Source organism: Patella vulgata, chromosome 8, assembly GCF_932274485.2.
Source record: "Patella vulgata chromosome 8, xgPatVulg1.2, whole genome shotgun sequence".
Lineage (NCBI taxonomy): Eukaryota > Metazoa > Mollusca > Gastropoda > Patellidae > Patella > Patella vulgata.
In genome coordinates this window covers 47197088-47217680 of record NC_065886.2, presented here as the reverse complement: position 1 = coordinate 47217680, position 20593 = coordinate 47197088, and the positions used below count along the sequence as shown (strand labels likewise).

General features: G+C 35.1%; 1 protein-coding gene across 1 annotated transcript; it reads left to right on the top strand.

The window, feature by feature from the left end:
* Positions 1–8918: 8918 nt before the first annotated feature.
* LOC126830164 (uncharacterized) lies at positions 8919–20190 on the top strand. Its single transcript, XM_050560460.2, has 4 exons — positions 8919–9004; positions 11064–11232; positions 15233–15394; positions 16291–20190. The coding sequence occupies exons 2-4, from the start codon at positions 11111–11113 to the stop codon at positions 19418–19420; spliced, it is 3414 nt and encodes a 1137-aa protein (XP_050416417.1). The 5' UTR covers positions 8919–9004; positions 11064–11110; the 3' UTR covers positions 19421–20190.
* Positions 20191–20593: the final 403 nt, after the last annotated feature.

Below are 20593 nucleotides of genomic sequence, written 5' to 3'. Positions count from 1 at the left end.
GAAAGCAGTCCACCAGGGTTGTCGCATATTTTTCTTTTGTTGGTAATGGAAGCATTCACAACAAACTAAAAGCCGATTAAGCGTAACAACCCATTAAGTAATTATCAGATTCTTCTTTATCTCATGCATATAAACACTGTGTATAAATCTCATGCACGTAAACACTGTGTATAAATCTGAAGTCAATCAAAGTGACCAAGATCCAGTGTCGAGGTGCACTTTTTACAGCTCGCCTCAATGTCTAAATTGACTCCCCTCATAGAAAACAAATCAGGAAAAATATACCGCTAATGAAAAATACTGTCAATATCGACACTCAACTTGCTTGTCGGCAACAATAACAGTCATACCTTAGTGAGAATTGGCCATCTTGCTCATAATCTGAATAATTAGCACATTTAACGGTAATTTTGATAATTCAGCAAGAAAACAAAACAAGCTTGCAGGTTATTCATAACAGGTCCAGTAAGTTTTCTTTGTAATATTAAGCCACGTGGCAAATGAAGACATCTCGCTCGGCATGGATTGTGAATCTCAGGAATCATGCCATGTCTTCTACGCTCCATCAGTACGAATTCCAGGTAGATATTAAAATAATAATTAGATAATACATTTTATGGTTTCACTGACCCGTTGTTAGTTAAAATTAAATGGTCTTTGACTAATCCAGGATAGAACACTGAATATCCCGAGAAACAGACATTAATAATATATTTTTCCGTCAGGATCTCCAATGCTTTCCAATTCCTGTTAACACCTGACATGCATCGGTTGGATTTAGATCAATAAAGCAGCATTGCTAGATTTAGTTTTAAATAGCGTTTAAGTTTTATTAATTTTTATTTTATACAAACGAAGACAGTAATTTATTCAGGAATATTACTGACCTGAACTTCCAGTCATATCTTAGTCTATTCAGAATATGACATTCTCCATAACAAATTACCAAATAATATTTTTGTTGAAGTCTGGTTATATTAAAGTTAACGGGAGCTTCTAATTACCCTATTTCCTACTGGGACTTCATTTGACCTAACTCTGGACGGTTGGTTTCAAAATGGATTAAAATCCCTGTTCTTATCACAACTGCTATATAAAGAGATTCAAGGGATCTTTCTCTGGAGAGCGATTTGCCCTTTTTCCAATTTCAGGAGACCTTTTTTTTGACTCCCCAGGAATTTATTCACGTGAAGGCCTGGTGATAGGATATTATTGAAAATGAATAGGCTTCTTCTTTACATGACCTTAAACGCAGAACATAAATTTAAAGTCAATCGGATATTAACAAGCAATTGTGGACATTGGACTGACGGAGGTGACGACAGTATTAGACCACATTGTAACATGGGCATATAAAAATGATATCTATGACTTGTAAGTGTTCATTTCTGCCATGTACATCATTTGAATCAAGAGATGATTGTCTTACATTTAGCTGAAATGTTGAACATTTAAGAAATATCCATGAAGATTTAACTGATTACAAAACTAGGTCCTACCCTCTACTGTTTCCGTCATAAGATAATTCCTCCAGTTCTTTCTGTTGTTTTTCACGTAAATCTTTCAACCATTTCAATGCACCACATATCAAACTTAATGATTTTCCCTGATCAATTAAAAAAAATTAATTCAGTTTGATATAACAAGTCATAGTCTGAAATGAATTTTTGAACACAGGCACTATGTAATGTTAGGGCACGTCATTATGATGAAAAATTAACCAGTGTAATTTCACACAATTTGAGCGATAGCCTCTATTATCCATGCTAACATGCCAACTCAACTCACGATTTCTTTATCATTTTTCATCAGATTGAAATGAACTTTATATTCTTTACGAGCTTATTGAGGACTAGAACTATAACAAATTTGTGTCAAAGACAAGATTATGTCACATGACTAACACCATCCAGTTTGGTCAAAACATTTCTTACTGTTTGCTTGTACTAATAAATTGACGCAAGACTGACTAGGATGATGACAAGATACATTTTGTAAATAACCAGCGGCTGCCAGGCAAGATACGCCTACATTTTGCAAGAGATGGATAGAGATCAAGCTAAAAACAAAATCAATTTTTCATACATTCAGGGGCCATAATCCAGAAAGTTATGATCTGAAATGCACAAATATTGACAGGGACTGTATGCCTATGGTATATTTACACGGTTTATCAAATCGGGATAAAAATTGTGACCTCTAGAGGGACCACAAGCTAAAAAGGCGATTTTTCGTACAATCAAGGGCCATAATTCAGGAAGTTACGCTCCAATATGCGCAAATATCGAAAGGAACCAGGATCTTTCAGTTATATACATGTATTTCACGTTTCATCAAAATCGGATCAAAATCATGACCTCTAGAGGGCTCACAACCTTGGTATACCAGATGTTTACACTATTTCTTTACAAGGGGCAGCCATTCTGTTCGTCAGTTTTGGTCTAATTTTCACGAAATTCGAACTCAACCAAAATTACGGCGGAACGGTGATATATTCGAACGTTTTTTTTAAATCGGATAATAATTGGGACCTCAAGCTAAAAACACGATTTTTCGTACAACCAGGGGCCATAATTCACAAAGTTACGGTTCGATATGCGTGAATATCGAAAGGAACCAAGATCTTTGGGTTATAAATATGCATTTCAAGTTTCATTAAAATCAGATGAAAATTGTGACCTCCAGAGGGTCCACAAGCTAAAAACGTGGTTTGTCGTACAATCAGGGGCCATAATCCATGAAGTTATGGTCCATTACATGCCAATATCGAAAGGAACCGAGATCTTTCGGAGATAGACCAATATCAAGTTTCGCCAAAATCAGATAAAAATTGTGACCTGTAGAGTGTCCACAAACAAATTGTGGACGACAGATGGACGGACGTCCGAACTGGGGCGACGACAATATACTTCCACGTGAAAATGTGTTCGCATAAAAATGTATATTTAGTTTCTCCCCACCCATAGGCATTTATGTTAACATGTGAAGTGTATCTTGAACTTAGGACCCGATTTCTCAGCTACACAAACTAAATTTTAACGTTTTATATGCTGTTAATTATACTTACAGTTCCAGTTGGACTTTCAAAAATGCCGATTTTACTATTATTCAAGCATTTATAGAGTTCTTTCATAAAACCTTTTTGAATATCATAAGCTTCAAACGGAAAAGGGAATGTGTCAGGAGTAGAATGATCTTCTTCAACTATAAAAGAAATCAAATTCAAAGTACAGAATACACCTGCTTAACAAATATAAACATTTTTAGTGCATATATCTTATTATTTAAAAACAATTACCCAGATGAATGTGACACAAATTAATGTTAGATTTAACATTTTTATAAACCATTTTCAAAATTGTTATTTTTAAGAAATAAATATTTATGTTTTGTAAAATGTAGGTGTGCAATATACTAACATTTTTTGGTCCTTTTGACAGAAATTTTATCTGTTTTGAAAAAATTAAGTCTTTTTCTGTCGGAATTCAATTAAATGCACATTTCTTTTTGCAAAATACAAAAGAAACTGCACGTGGAAAATAACACAGGATACGCCCACATTTTGCAAGAGATGGATAGAGAACAAGCTAAATAAAGATAGGTTGCCAGGCAACAAAACATACGCCCAAAGCAGCTAAATCGTCCGAGCAGTCGACAAGGGTTGTCACATATTTTTACTTTTGTAGGTAATTAGGGGAATTTAATAAGACAATTTCATACACATGACATTATAATTTTCGTTGTTTGAAGGTTCACAAGGTTCTAAAAACTAAAACAAGGGCCGTAACTCTGGAAGCAATCTATAGAAATTGTTCAAATTCGACAGGCTTTTTTCGTTTTACTAATTCAAATAATGCATATAAATTTCATACAGATCGGATGATAACTTTTGTTGTTCGAAAGTTCACAAAGTTCAACAAAGTAAATCAAGGGAAATAACTCTATAGACGTAATTGACGGAATTTGCCGAAATTCAATAGGCTTGTTCGTCTTCATTTCACTAATTTAGGTGATAACTGAAACTCAATAGGCTTGTTCGTTTTACTAATTTAAATGATACATATAAATTTCATACAGATCGGATAACATTTGTCGTTAGAGCGTTCACAAGGTGCAACAAAGTGAAACAAGGGCCATAACTCCAGAAGAAATTAACGGAAGTTATTGAAATTAAATCTCACTAATGCAAACAACATATATCAATTTCAAAACAATCGGATGATAAATGTAGTCTGTAGAGTGTTCACAAGAAATTGTGGACGATGGACGGACGGGGGCGACGGCAATATACGACCACATTTTCATGTGGGCGTATAAAAAGCGATTTTTCGTACAATCAGGGGCCATAATCTATTTAGTTATGGTCCGATATATGCCATTATCTAAAGGAACTGAGATCTTTGGGAGATAGACCTATATTTCAAGTTTCGTCAAAATCAAATAACCAGCGGCTGCCAGGCAGGATACGCCCACATTTTGCAACAGATGGATAGAGAACAAGCTAAAAACAAACGTGATTTTTTGTACAATCAGGGTTATAAACATGCATTTCAAATTTCATCAAAATCTGATGACAATTGTGACCGTCTGAGGGTCCATAACCCTGATACACTATTTGCGAACGAGGGGCGGCCATTTTGTCCGTCAGTTTCGGTCCAATTTTTACGAAATTCGAACTCAACCATCCTTAGGGTGTAATGGTGATATATTCAAACATTTTTTTAAATCGGATAAAAATTGTTACCTCTATGGGGTCCACAAGCTAAAAACAATGTGGGCGTATAAAAATTGCGACCCATAGTGGACGTCCGGATGTCCGGACAGGGGCGACGACAATATATGTCAACATGAAAATATGGGCGTATAAAAATGAAAGCTAACTTCTTACCTTGAACTTCTGATTTTTGCTTTATTTCTGGAACATCTAATTCAATAGTAGCCAAAAATTGATCATCGTCATCATCAAATTCATCCATGTGGGCAAAATAATCTTTTCACACATTACCTAGAATAAACAAGCCAACAGTGAGGCTGATGACCCCCGCCAAAATCTCAAAATAAATAGATGACACTATATTAATTAATCGCACATTTATTTTTTTCAAAAGTATCGAGCAATCAAACTATACACTAAGTTTCATCATCACTTTCTATCACATAGAATCAAAGTTATCTAGCATCGATCAATGAAATTGTTTAGCTCTGCTTAATAGCTTTAGTTTGAAATGTTAACCATTGAACTCAGTAAAGACATTCACCTAATGAACATCTATCTACATCAAGTTTAAACATTCTAGCTCAATTAAAAGTAGAGTTATGTTCCAAAGTCTTGACCAATCAAATTGCTTATCGTTCCTTAGCCTAAGCAGAAAATTCTCAACATTGAACTTAGTCAAAGTGATGATATAATGAATCTATATTCGGAGTTTTCATCACTCTCACTTCATTATAACCAAGGTTATCGTGCCCCAAAGCATCAACCAAGCAGATTGCTTATCTCTGCTTACCATAAGCAGACAATGTTTATCATCTAACTCCATCAAGGCATTCACCTAATCAACGCCTACACCAAGTTTGAACATTCTACCTCAATTAGAAGGAGAGTTATTGTGTTCCAAAGTCTCAATCAAATTGCTTATCGTTCTGCTTACCCTTCCCTGTGTTGGGCTAGTCATTCCTTACTGTGTTCTAGTGGGAAGGCATTTAGCAGAACTGGGGGCACTAATTTAGCCCAACATGAGTATTGTGGGGGGTCAGGGAATATAATTATTTGGAGTAGTATAATGTGTATTTTCATTTAATTATTGTAATTCTTATTATGTGTATTTTTATATAATTATTGTGATTCTTATGTGTAATTTTATATTAATTAATGTTTTAGTTACAATGTTTTCTAGTCATTTATTTCTTGTCAGTAATAAATGACATTTTACACCTGATCAAGTGTTGAGTTCGGTTATTGGGTGAGGGACACAAATTCCAAGAAATACATAGATAACATACGGTAGCCCCACTAAATCTTTTCAGATAGAACTGCAGTGTCAACCGAATGTTACAGTCTCCCTTCAGGTACATGTGCATGGAGACAATAAAGTAGGCTGGGGGGGGGGGGGTACTTTTGGGGGTAACTTTGGTTTACTACTTTGAAAACACTGCTTACTCTTAGAAAATTATGTTTGACCTGTATTGTATTATGTTTTTGTATGGGTTGTGAGGTATAGCAAACGCAACAAGTAATACAAGAAATTAATTATAAAACATAGGTGTCATCATCATATATTTGTAAATTTATATACATAATCAGCTAATTTAAAACATGCCAGAGGAATCATTTCTTGCTACAAATGACACACATTTATAATAATTCAACAATATTTTCAAGCGATATTTTGCGATTAAAAACATACACAAAATACATTTGAACTGATCAGACACTACAAGACTCGAACATGCAAAGACCATACATGTTTATTTAATTGCTAAATTTTCTACTTGAACATAGTGTTGAATTAATATAAATTTATGTCAGATATGACTAGAAATGATTCCTTTCGCAAAATATAAATATTCACTGTGAAAAATAGAAGGTAAGGGTTCCAAAGTAGCCTGAGAACAGAGGTGGGGGAAGAGCGGTGTTCACCGTATTTTCACATTGCAGCTATAAGCGATAGGACTATCAGCGGACAATCCGGACATAGTCCGATCAGAAACAGATCCTAATGGAACTACAGAAAGGTGTTCAGCTCTGAACGCAGGTCTCATTACACTCACCCTGTACGTTCAGGGACTCGTCTATTGAATCCTTGTCGAAACTAAAATCGCCCCCAGTCAATTTTACTGGGCAACTTTTTACTGCTAAACGTTCGCGTGTCAGTCCCTGTGAGCGCCTGAACAATGTAACTGACCATCTTAGTGAGAAAATAAGACCTTACTTACCTCGCTAGAAACGAAATTTAGGTGAGCCTGGGAGAAAAAAATTGAAATCTTTGTAAAGTTGAATTTAAATTATTGTAATTAGGCTAGGCAAAGCAATAAATGACTGAAGATTCTCAACTTTACAAAGATTTAAATTTTTTTCTCCCAGGCTTACCTAAATTTCGTTTCATCTTATATGGCCGAGTTCATAAATTTGTGCTTTACCATCACCCCACAACATAATACATGATTTCAGTGTATTCCTTGACCCCAAAAACATACGGTTAGACACCAAAATTATCATCCTAGAATAAATACTATGGGAGCTATAGGGGATTATTTGATGTGGCAGCCGTCTTTGACGCCATCTTGAATTTCTCAAAACGCTCAAGGGTGACCGAGGTTCACCCGACAGATTCTGAAAGAGGACACCATATGCTACTAAAATCAATCATAAAAAAAACTTTGTATATAATTTCCAGGTTCACTCGAAAAATTGGGTTTGGCGACTGGACTAGTGGGACATATTTTTAACAGCGTGATGGGTCGCTCGACGCTCATACTGGTTCTAGCGAGGTAAGCAAGCAGGGGCAAATTGGGCCATCGGCCAGTCAGACAAAAAATGAAAAAAATAATTTTGTCCAATTCGTCTAAAAAACCTTTTTCTGCTGAACATTATATGGGAGGTGGAGTATTGGACTGGCCATGGAGCGATGATGATCATGTTGCATGTGGCCAGTGGCTTTAACGGCCCCGCCATGCCATCACTGGAGTCTGGAATGGGCTGGTATAATAGCCTTTCTGGGCCGGGTGTGCTGGGTGTGGGCCGGAATTCGGAATCCTGCAATGGGGATTCCGAATTTCATCCCAAAATTTCATCGGATTCACCCGACACTGTCGCCCGCAAATTTACTAATTATTAAGTCACATGCACCCTGTTTGGGGTTATACATTACTTGCAGGTCGGGGTTTTGGCCTAAATTAATCGATATATGAGATATATTATCTGACAGAGATTATAATCAAATAAGCCACCAAATCGCATATTTGGGGTTCATTTTTCAAAATGTTCCCAGGGGAGAGCAGCCAGACCCCGAGTCCAGACTCTGCGGTCATTAAGAAAGGGGCCGCCCCGACACAGGGGCCCGGGCCGGTTCCCGGCCCCAATCCGCCCCTGTAAGCAAGGTCTTATTTTCTCAATAAGATGTTCAGTTACATTGTTTAGTCGCTCACAGGGACTGACACGCAACCGTTTAGCAGTAAAAAGTTGCCCAGTAAAATTGACTGGGGCCGATTTTCATTTCGACAAGGATTCAATAGAAGAGTCCCTGAACGTACAGGGTGAGTGTAAGGAGACCTACGTTCAGAGCTGAACTAACAGAAAGGAGGACCTGGCAAGTAAATACGTGCATGCCAACTTGCGACTAGTGGAAATAGACGTTGGCATGCAGTGCGCAGAAAAGGACCCTTGACTTTCATTGGAATTTGATGAAGAGTAGGCAGAAACACTGGAGTGGACTGGTTTCTGGATAAAACTTACTACATTGGTAATTATGACTGTCTTCACTAATTAGGTTAGTGCAGTAAAGTACGGATAATGACAACTATTAAATTCAATTATTTATGTATACGCCTCCCATAAAAACTAAGCCACTACCTTCTTCATAAACCGTATAAAAAAAGAATGAAATTATATTGCGCACATATTTATAGTTATCTTGTATGCACATGGCTCATCTGTCAACACTGACAAAATTTCCCGCCGTGAATAGGTCTTGATCATCCAGTTACCAAAATATTTACTGGATGATCAAGATAATTTGTTTACCGACGGTTGTCGTACATATTAATGAATCTTAAAGCACACTGTTGTTCTCTATTAAACGGTTCTGATTTGTTTAGTGCTCAGGTGATTGTAAAGAAATTAGGAGACAGATGTTAAAACTAAGGCAAAAGTGATGTTATATTGTTTTACGACAATGATATGCCATTTTATGGTAGCAATGGCGGCGCGAAATTTAATTTTTTCAACTTAAAATATGATTAAAATTAAAAGCAATGTAAAACAGAGTTTCACGTACGTTTAAAGGTGCCAACCCCTTATTATATTTTACTATTGACAACCAGGCAAAAAGAACTGGGACTAGTAGTTCGTTGATGAGATCGAACCCTGTTACGACTGACTGGAATTGAAAATAATAAAGATAGGCCTATATATATATATTATTTTCATTTCATTTCGATGTCCCGACAACGATTATGTGACGGCAATGCGGCATGCCGCGAGTACAACTCAAATGTGATGTCAGTCTGTTCATCTTGAAAGAGTAAGGAGCCTTCACTTAACAGTCTGTGGTGAAAGTTTTAGTTACGCTCCTGTGTTACCGGAAAAGAGCTTTGCTCAAGCACCGGGCTTCGCACAATGCTTTACAGCTTCGCTCTATATTATTGTACATTTTTATACGCCCACATGGAAATGTGGTCGTATATTGCCGTCGGTCCGTCCCTGGGTCCATCGTCCACAATTTCTTGTGAACACTCTACAGACTACAGTTATCATCTGATCTGTGTGAAATTGATATGCATCATTTAAATTAGTGAAACGAAGAAGCTTATTTAATTTCAATAACTTCCGTTAATTTCTTCTGGAGTTATGGCCCTTGTTTCACTTTGTTGCACCTTGTGAACGCTCTAACAACAAAAGTTATCAACCGATCTGTATGAAATTTATATGCATCATTTAAATTAGTAAAACAAAGAAGTCTATTGAATTTCAGCAATTTCCGTTAATTACATCTAGAGTTATGGCCCTTGTTTGACTTTGTTGAATCTTGTGAACGCTCTAATGACAACAGTTATCATCCGATCTGTTTGAAATTGAGATGCATCATTTAAATTAGTGAAACGAAAAAGCCTATTGAATTTCAGCAATTTCTGTTAATTATGCCGCGAGTTATGGCCCTTGTTTCACTTTGTTGTACCTTGTGAATGCCAACAACAAAAGTTATTATCCGATCTGTATGAAATTTATATGTATCATTTAAATTAGTAAAACAAAGAAGCCTATTGAGTTTCAGCAAATTTCCGTTAATTGAACGACAAAACTCCCGTCAAAAGGCAAAACCTAGTTAGGACCAAATTTGTAGTTACTAGGGTATGTGCTTCCTGTTGTTGTACTAGATATTCCAGTCTTTTGATTTTGTAAGCAGTTAAACCCATGACACAACCTAGCAACTTCCCTCATTTGCCTAGTATACCACATCAAAACCTAGTAACTCAATAGTCAAATCAATGGATGAGCTAGGGTTTAATATTCATGCATTACGTTTTCCTTCGTTTTCTCAAAATAAGAAAAAAGTGAGTTGCTAGGTTTTGCCTTTTGACAGGAGAAAAGTTATGACTTAATCTGTATGAAATTCATATGCATCATTTAAATTAGTGAAATAAAGAAGCCTATATTGAATGTCAACAATTTCCGTCAATTAATTCTAGAGTAATGGCCCTTGTTTTACTTTGTTGAACCTTGTGAACGTTCGAACGACAGAAGTTATCATCTGCTCTGTATGAAATTTATATGCATTATTTGAATTAGTAAAACGAAAAAGCCTGTCAAATTTCAACAATTTCTGTACATTACTTCCAGGGTTACTGCCCTTGTTTTAGTTTTTAGAACCTTGTGAAACCTCAAACGACGAAAATTATAATGTCATCTGTATGAAATTGTCTATTAAATTCCCCTAATTATCTACAAAAGAATAAATATGCGACCGCCTGGACGATTTAGCTGCTGTGGGCGTATGTTTTGTTGCCTGGCAACCTATCTTTATGTGTTACTATTTCATATACTGCTAAGCTCCTTTATCATTTTATCATGAATTATAAATTGTTTCAAGTTTAATAAGTGAACTGGAAATACTCAGGACAATTCTATGAAATACAATTTCTGTTTAAAGACTAGAGAAACCTACGTATTTCATATTAGGTGTTCCATATTTGTAAAAAAAATAATAATCATGTAATCAAATGGAAGGCTTTATTTTGATATAAAAAAGGCTCCACGTAAGTTCATTTTAGTATTATTCATAATCTTGTTTGCTTAAATCCAGACAGCAAAATGCAGTTTAAACAATTGGTCTCTTTTTTTACAGTAATAACTGGAATAACGTAGATTAAATAAAGTACCGGTAAGCAGGCAATGGCTGATAATGGAAGAGTCTTAATTCATGCTACAGTAACTGGTATCAGAGATAATGAGATTCTTTATCCAAGCTGTACACAGTGCTACTCTAAAATGCAGCAAGAAGAATATGAAAAAGAGTAAGTTTAAGTCTGTGTTTCATGACATTGTCATTCCATATCCTTTATATGTGTTAATTTTAAGTCCTGGTTTTCACAGTTGGTTAAAGTATGTACATGTAAGTCAGGTGAAAAAATATGACAATTTTATAATCTATTCATCTGGTCTGAGAATTTCAGTTCAAACCATTGATCCTTTAAGAACTGATCACTTAATTTGCTTCTACATGTATACTGAGCGCCATGGAAAACGCATCACTTTTTTTTTCCCAAATATGTTATTGTTACTAGGTGGTTTTGTATGTATAATATTATGCAATACTATGAATTATTGTTTCACACAATGCTCCCAAACGCAAAAAATATCGGCCCGTGTGCAAAAAAATAAATTGCACGAGATGCACATGAAAAACCCAATATGCACGTGCAGCATTGTGTGTGAGCCCTTTAAAAGCATGTTTTCAACTTAATGTGCAGTACATGAACTGTGAAACGTCAATCTGTCGTAATTTGTTGTTGGACGTGTGAAGGAATCGAGCTAGAGATGCCGAGACTTACTGAAAATCAACGGAATGAAGCCATGGGAATGTCCAGGGCTGGCATGTCTACACGTGCTATTGCCAGACACTTCAATTGTCATCAGTCCACTATTGTTCGAGTTACTGGATCAACACGTGACCGTCAACGTCCTGGTCCACAACGCGTTACAACCCAGGCTCAAGACCGCTACATCCGGGTCACTCATCTGCATGACAGATTCCGCCCAGCGACTCGAACAGGTGCAGCAGTCGTCGGAAGACAAGGACCAGTAAGTGCCAACACTGTAAGACGTCGTCTAAGAGAAGTAGGACTCCGTGCACGACGACCTTATGTTGGAGCTATCCTCAGGGATCATCACCGTCAGCGGCGTTTGATATGGGCTCAAGGACACCAGACATGGAGAAGAGTAGACTGGCAAAGTGTGCTCTTCAATGATGAGAGTCGCTTTCATCTTTATCACGCTGATGGCCGTCAACGTGTGTGGAGACATCTTGGGGAACGTCTTGCAGACTGCTGCGTCTTCGAAACGAATCGATGGGGTGGGGGAAGTGTAATGGTGTGGGGAGGCTTCACATTTCATCACCGGACCGCCCTACACATTTGCAGGGGTCGCGTTAATGCTGTAGCCTACCTACCGTGATGATGTCTTGCAACCAATTGTTGTTCCAATGTTTCGAGCGCACCCACAACTTCAGCACTTCCAACAGGATAATGCACGTCCGCATACCGCCCGTTTTAGTATGGACTACCTGGTTGCTAACAACATCAATGTCTTGGACTGGCCAGCCATGTCTCCGGACATGGCACCGATAGAACATGTCTGGGATGAGATTGGACGCCGTCTGTATCGGAGACCACAGGTGCACAACATTGCTGCTTTCAAGAATGGAACAATTTGCCCCAGGCCTTCTTTCAAACATTGGTAAATTCCATGCGATGTCGCTGCACAGCGTGCGTAAGAGCCCATCGAGGACACACGTGCTACTGACATCTGTGTCGTACTTTTGGTTTTGACCACTCTGACTTTGTACCGTTGATTACAGATTAAACATCCATAAGTGTACAAATGTGTTGTTATTGATGTGTTCCCATTTGAATATTGTTCACAATAAGAAGCAAAATAAATAAGATATGTTTACAGGATCATTTTGTTATACGAAAAACTAAGTGATGTGTTTTCCATGGCGCTCAGTATATAAGCGACTTTATGATCGGGACAGCAATCACTAAAACTATAACTTGGGCAAGTGTATAGACATGGTAGCACAGAATCTTCCGCAGCATGGTCTTTGCAAATGTATGACCAGTGCCAAATGAAAACTACAGGTATAATATGTCAGGGACTGCTTCTTTCTTTAAGGAATAAGGAATTAGATAAATATAGATTTCCTAGCATTAAAAAGAATTGATTTGTGTAGTGCGCACTAAATTTTAAAAGTATGACCGATGTCTAGGTCATATGTTATTTTATTATTTTTCAATTCTGTTTTAAATTTCAAAGCTATATTTTAATTTTCATTAATGCTTGGTTAGTCATTAGAGGCAGGCAGCAATTAACCTGTCAGTCAAATTATGACAGGCTGGCAACTAAAGTGGTTGATCCGTTAAGTCTCATCTAACTATTGTTTTAAATGCCTTAAGTCTTAATCCTTCAATAATTATATGTTTATGTCAACACTTTCTAAGTAACTGATTTGTATAAATAGACAAATGTATGTTAAATGAGGATATTAGTTGGAGAGACCAGCTTAGGGAACATACTAGTTGGAGGTCCGATATATATGAAATTATAAGTTGTTAAATTGTTGCTGTTAATTATTTGCTCCTGAAATAAAGTGTTGAAGATCCATTCCAAGAATCTGTATTCATTTCTGATACTTAGAGAACACACGTCGACGAGCTACATTCCCTGAAAGTCGAACGGTGTTATATGGTGGAGAAAGCGGGCAGAGTGAACAAAATTGTCTACTCTTGATTCCGGTACAGCTAAGCGAGATAAATTGTAAACATATTTGGAAGAAGAAAGGATGGATATCAACATTATTCTTCCTTCAGCAGCAGTAGCAGCAATAAGAAGTCTGTCAACTACCAATGTCTTGGAGTCTCAAACAGGATAGGGGTTCTACAGAAATCAGCTTTAAATGGGGCTTCTCAGAAAATTCATTACCCAGTCCGGAAAAGAAATATCGTTCTTTTGCCAAAAGACAAAGGGATAGACAGCGGCAGCTAGAATTTTTTGCTAAGAAGGATGCCCAAAAAGTACAGATTTCTGTGGTCTCCAGTAAAAAGGATGTGGGTGTCCAAAATGTTCCTGATACTAAAGATGTGGCTGTTGGGAATAACCCTGTGTTAATGGTGACAAGAGAAACAATGTGTCATCCTGCCAATAGCCATGATAAAGGTTGTCAAATATATTTGGACAGTGCGGCAGCGATGAAAGATGTTTCAAGTTCTAGTGCCAAAAGTACCAGCAGTCAAGACCATCGATATGTAGGAATTTGTTCAACAAATCCACCTGTACAAGTGTCCGACAAAGTGCTTAGACAAAGAGTTAAGAACACAAAACAAGAATATCTCATTCAGTGGAAGAATTCTTGGGTTCGTGAGGAGGAACTAGATTATTGTGCTCAACAATACATAAATGCGAAGTCAAATAGAATACAAGGACCCAAATTATGTTTACCAAATGAAAAAGTTAACCAGTACAATTTGCAAGAACATTATTTTATGAAATTATTATCATGAAAAAAGGGATAGATTATGTTACTTTGATTAATCGAAAAATAAGGTTTTTTGATTTTATTAAATGCTTAAAACATGGGGTCATGTTTTTGTTTGAAGTAAGGGGGATATATGACCGATGTCTAGGTCATATGTTATTTTATTATTTTTCAATTCTGTTTTAAATTTCAAAGCTATATTTTAATTTTCATTAATGCTTGGTTAATCATTAGAGGCAGGCAGCAATTAACCTGTCAGTCAAATTATGACGGGCTGGCAACTAAAGTGGTTGATCCGTTAAGTCTCATCTAACTATTGTTTTAAATGCCTTAAGTCTTAATCCTTCAATAATTATATGTTTATGTCAACACTTTCTAAGTAACTGATTTGTATAAATAGACAAATGTATGTTAGATGAGGATATTAGTTGGAGAGACCAGCTTAGGGAACCTATACTAGTTGGAGGTCCGATATATATGAAATTATAAGTTGTTAAATTGTTGCTGTTAATTATTTGCTCCTGAAATAAAGTGTTGAAGATCCATTCCAAGAATCTGTATTCATTTCTGATACTTAGAGAACACACGTCGACGAGCTACATTCCCTGAAAGTCGAACGGTGTTAAAAGTTTGTTGACTAAGTTTATTAACATCTGGATCATTTTGATCCGTTGATACAGACTTAATAATAACAAAACTGTTCACCAAAATCATTGTAATAATCTATATTATTTTTGTTCAATTATTAATTTCTTTTTTAGTTGGTTCTGTTTTAAATGTGATATCTTCTGTGATGAAATAAAAGTATCTTGGCGGTATCGTCTTTCTCTGACTGTTGCAGATAAAAATTGTTTGACAGAGATTGCACTATTTGGAAAAACTTTGGAACCATATTTTGGAACTACAGCCAACAAATTTCACAGGTAAAATTAATGGTATATAAAATTCTGTGCTGAAAAGTTTTGGGATTGTTTGCTAAAAAAATCATCACATTGGTTCTTAACTACATGTACACTGTATTTAATGTAGACATATTTTGTTGTCGCCCACATGCTTCAAAGGGTAATAAGGGTTGTAAATTTCAAATGTATACTAAATTTGAAAAAAATTAGCTGTAGTAATGGAGTTGCACATCCAAGCCACCATTGGGGTGCTTTTGAGATATTTTCGTGGTCAGAGGTCAAATAAGTTCATTTGCACTGAAAGGGAATGCGCAGCCATTCTTGTATCATGAAAATAAGCTGGAAATAATCGAAAGTAATCATCCTTTCAATAAAAATGTAAACTTGCTAAATTCACCTTTGTTCTTTGTGTCCCTGGAGGTCAAAAGGTCAAATTTTCCATTTTAGCACTAGGAAGATTTAAAGCAAAAAATCTCAGCGTAAAATATACAAACTGAAGCGAAACCTGTTCTAATTAATAATAGGAACATTTAAAATTGATCTTTAGGTGGTCTTAGCACCAAACTTTTACTTTGGAACTTCGAAAAAGATCTTGCATAACAGAACCAAAACACTTCGAAACCGGTTTCAAAAATACATAAAAACTGTCAAATCAAAATCTCTCCGATTTAGTTTCACAACGAATGCTATACATAATGATACTAGTTGTCTGATAAAACAATGAGCCTCTTGTCTAATAGAGTTTATCAATTTAATTATGCTTTGCTTTGAAAATAATCAATTGAGATGACCTGTAGGCATCTTAAAAAGTATTAATCTCAGAGTAGTTTTGTTGAGAATCGAAGAGGATTTTTTGCTAGTGTCATTTGTTACCATAATGACTTCTTTATTTATATTTCATTATTTTTTATTTTCAGAATTCTTGAAAAACTTGATGAAGATAATCTACTAGAAAAAACTATGCTTATGTCCGCTTTAGAAGATACGTTTCTTGGTCATAGTTTTCATTTTGGAATCAAATCTAATGCTAGACTCACCGAATTACAAAAATTCCATTCACTTTCTTCTCCAATCTCAGTTTCAACTGTTTCTAAAATAAAGCATGGAGATGAAGCAAGTCAGCAATTTAAATCTGATTTAGTGGCAGTGCAGATTATCTCCCCTGCTAATGTATCATTCAACTGTAATACAGTTCTTTATAACCTTTATAAATACACAGATATTTATAGTGAAAACTCAGAGACAGATAGAGAAAATCCTTCAAGTTTGGAGGAGAAAATTGATAGGACAAACTGTAGTTACCTCCCTTGTAATATCACAAACCTAACAATAAACTCCCCAAACAGATGTCCTCAAAATTCCATTGAATTCAGTTATGATAAATCTGTACAAAGTACTAATAGTGTGATAGAATTTAATAACAGTGATCTTTCATTATCGAAAACATCTCATGTGACTTTAGAAACTGTTTCAAATAATGTGAAATCTTTTAATTGCGATTGTAGTGAACATTCCGTTGAAATTTTACGAACTGTTGACCTTAGTGGCAGTATTTCTGATATCCCAGAAGCATGCAACTCATCAATTAAAATGAATGTTTCAACTCATAAAGATTTACAAAATTTTAATCAATTAAGAAATGTGGAAAATTGTACAGCTTTATTCCAAACTGAAGAAACATGTGATACATTAAGTGACTGTGATGTTATAAAACAACTGGAAATAGTCGAGATGGACTTGTTATATAATAATCTATCTCTTTCAGATTGGGAAAATTCCAGAAATATTTCAGATCATCCAATGATAACAGTGACTCAGGTGGACAAGTTGAACACGTCCGATCTTCATTCGCCAATAAACGATACAAATGTTGTGATAGACCCTTTACAACATCAAATTTTAGATTTACCCGAGTCTGAAAACTTGGATGACTTTTTGTGTAGTTATTCAGATTCTACTAGCAATGAAAGTAAGCTTTCTACCACTAACAAATTTATGCCGGAAGTATACAGTGGTGCACAACACATAGAAAATCAAACTAAAAACATTCCTGGAAATTCCAGTAGTGAAATAAAAACATATAATTCACATGATCTGACAAAGGTAAAAAGTTTGACAAAACATGAAATCCTGCAACAGGACATAAATCATACAGAAAAAAATGAACAAATTAAAGACTTAAGTGAGCTCGACAAACTAGAGTGTGAATACTTAGATATGTTTTTATCTGATGACAAATTTGAGTCACAGATATTTGAAGGGCTTGTAGAGAAAGAAAGCGCAGCAGAAATTACGAATCAAAATCTAAAGGAGGTAACCAAACAATTAAGTGATGTGGAGTTTCGCGAATTCAAAAATTTTGAAACGTTTTGGGCTGATGAAACATTTAATTCACAGATATTGAATCAATTGGAGAAGCAGGAAAGGCTACAAGATTTTAGAACTAAAATGAATCAAAATCTTAAAGATGTAACAAAACAATCAAAAGCTGTGGACTTTCTGGAAATGGAAAATATAGATATGTTTTTATCTGATGAAACATTTAAGTCACAAATATTGAATCAATTCAAGCAGGAAATTCCACAAGATATTAGAATAGAAACAAAGAATCAAACTCTCAAGGATAAAGTAAAACAAACAAAAGCTGTGGACTTTCTGGAATCTGAAAATTTAGATATATTTTTATCTGATGAACCATTTAAGTCACAAATATTGAATCTAGGAAAGCATGTAAGTCTGCAAGATGTTCGAATGGAATCAAAGAATCAAAATCTCAAGGATATAGCAAAACAAACAAAAGCTGAGGACTTTCGTAAGTCTGAAAATTTAGATATATTTTTATCTGATGAAATATTTATGACACATGTTTTGAATCTAGGAAAGCAGGAGAGTCAACAGGATTTCAGAACTAAAACGAAGCAAAATCTCATGGATATAGCAAAACAATCAAAAGCTGTGGACTTTCTTGAATCAGAAAATCAAACAGAAACAAAGAATCAAAATCGCAAATCTCTAACCAAACAAACGAAAGATGCAGACTTTCCTGAATCTGAAAATTTAGAAATCTTTCTCTCCAGCTATCATTGTGATTCCATTGTTGATTCCGAGAAAAATGGAAACATACAAACTAAAAATGTGAATTTAGAAGAATTGACTAAACCACAAACTGATAAATTTGACTTGAATGTATTTGAAACTGAAACAGAGGATTTATTTTCTGATTCGTACACTGTTGATGGTTATGGTGTTTCTCGTGAAACTAGTTCCAATCCTCAACATAAAACTGTGGGTTATGACACGAAACATGTGATAAAAAGAGACAGTATTTGTGATAATTCAAATGTGTCAGAAACAGAAATGTTTAATTCATTCATGACTTACAGTTCTTCATTTTCAGAAAATGTTGGTAACTTCATAAACAATAGTTCTTTATTATCCACAAGTAAACCTCAAAGTAATAGTTTGTTTGACTCTCAAAATGGTTCTGTTGATTTATTCAGTTCTTTTTCATCTGTAGAAGACAGCAAAGACTATTCCATTTCTGATGTTGCAAAACCAAAACCAGATGCACCAAATACCATTCAAAACTCTTATTTAGAGCTATCAAAATTATATCCTTTGAAACAAATTGTTTCTGAAACAGTGCTACCGAAAAGAGTGCAGTTTGCAAGAAGGCTGAGTTCAGTTCGAAACCTACAACTTGTTGATATTAGACTAAATATGCGTCAGACATCCAGTCCATTTTCTGAAGACTTTCAACTAAAATCATGTTTGCGAAAAAAGAGTGTTGAAAATTTAGATCTGTCTCTTTTTTCACAGGATCTCTTTTCTCCAAGCCCAATTAGAACTCCATTTTCTAGGAAGACAAAATATAAACTTCCTGTCGTTAGTGAATATAAGAATACTGCTACAGATAATCAGCCAGTTGAAACTCCTTTAAAACATAGACCTATTCAATCATTATTACATTCTGATGTTTCTCCTTGCAGTCATAATCAAACTCAACACCCAAATTTTCAGTATTCCCCAGATTTATTCAGTCCATAGTGATATGTTTCCTTGACAGTCGAGCTCCTAAATATATAGTCGATGATTGTAAAATTTATTTAAACTACTGGTGAAAATATATTTGATACCAAAACTATTATATCCTAAAAGACACTTCAAGCCAGGCATATTTTCTATATTACAAATACTGTCACAGATGTCATTATAAATGATGTATCACCCTAGTTGTCATATATGTCCCGAGTGAAAGCGGACATTAAACCTATTCACAGATGACTGGATGAGCCAACTATTAATGAACAGAGTTACGATGTCCAAAAACTGGCAAACAGTGTTGGCTTATTATGTAATTTAGGTATAATTTCCTTTGTCTTCAGAAACACCATTTTTTCATACTTTATTTGGTTAAATATATGACCCAATTATGCTTAAAGTAATATTTCTTTAAGTTAGATATTTGTAATGAAATAATATCTACTTTCTATATAATCTTCCCATATTTTTATTTATATGAATTTTGTAAATGTTTAATTACGCTACAGATATTTGTACAAAGCACGGGCTGATTTTTAAGCATACCAGTACATGTACACATGTATACCTATGGAAGTTATTTTTATTACACTGTGTTGTTTAATTGAACTTAATTTTGTTTTATATGAAAAAATAAGCGATCAGAAAACAATCTTTGCAAAATAATTTTTTACCAGATTTTGTTCAACCCCCTATTTCATTTAGGTATCAAAATTACAGCGTAATATATTTAAATCTTTCGCTGATTTGTGAACTGAAATCAATTTTGTTCGGTGTTGGCTATACATAAATTAAATTAATTTAAATTAAATCATACATAAATTATGGTCATTAGAATGATGAAAAGATTGGTAATGTAAGAATTTGAAAATTCTCAACTTAAATGATATGTATATTTTTTTGTTGAGACTGACTAAATTATGATTGTTATTGTATATTTTGGATTTGGTATATTTTATTATTTGTTTTAATTGTCTATATATACATTTATTTAACAAAGATATGCTTTTAAATAGAAATATGTAAAAAGTATAACTATATACCCAATATCATTCAAATTGCTCAAGACAGTTTATGATAGTACATGTATCAACATCTATAGTCTTTTAAACATGGGGAATATACAAAGTTTCCTGTTCACAGATTTTCTTTTTACTTATGTAAATTGGTCCTCCCAGG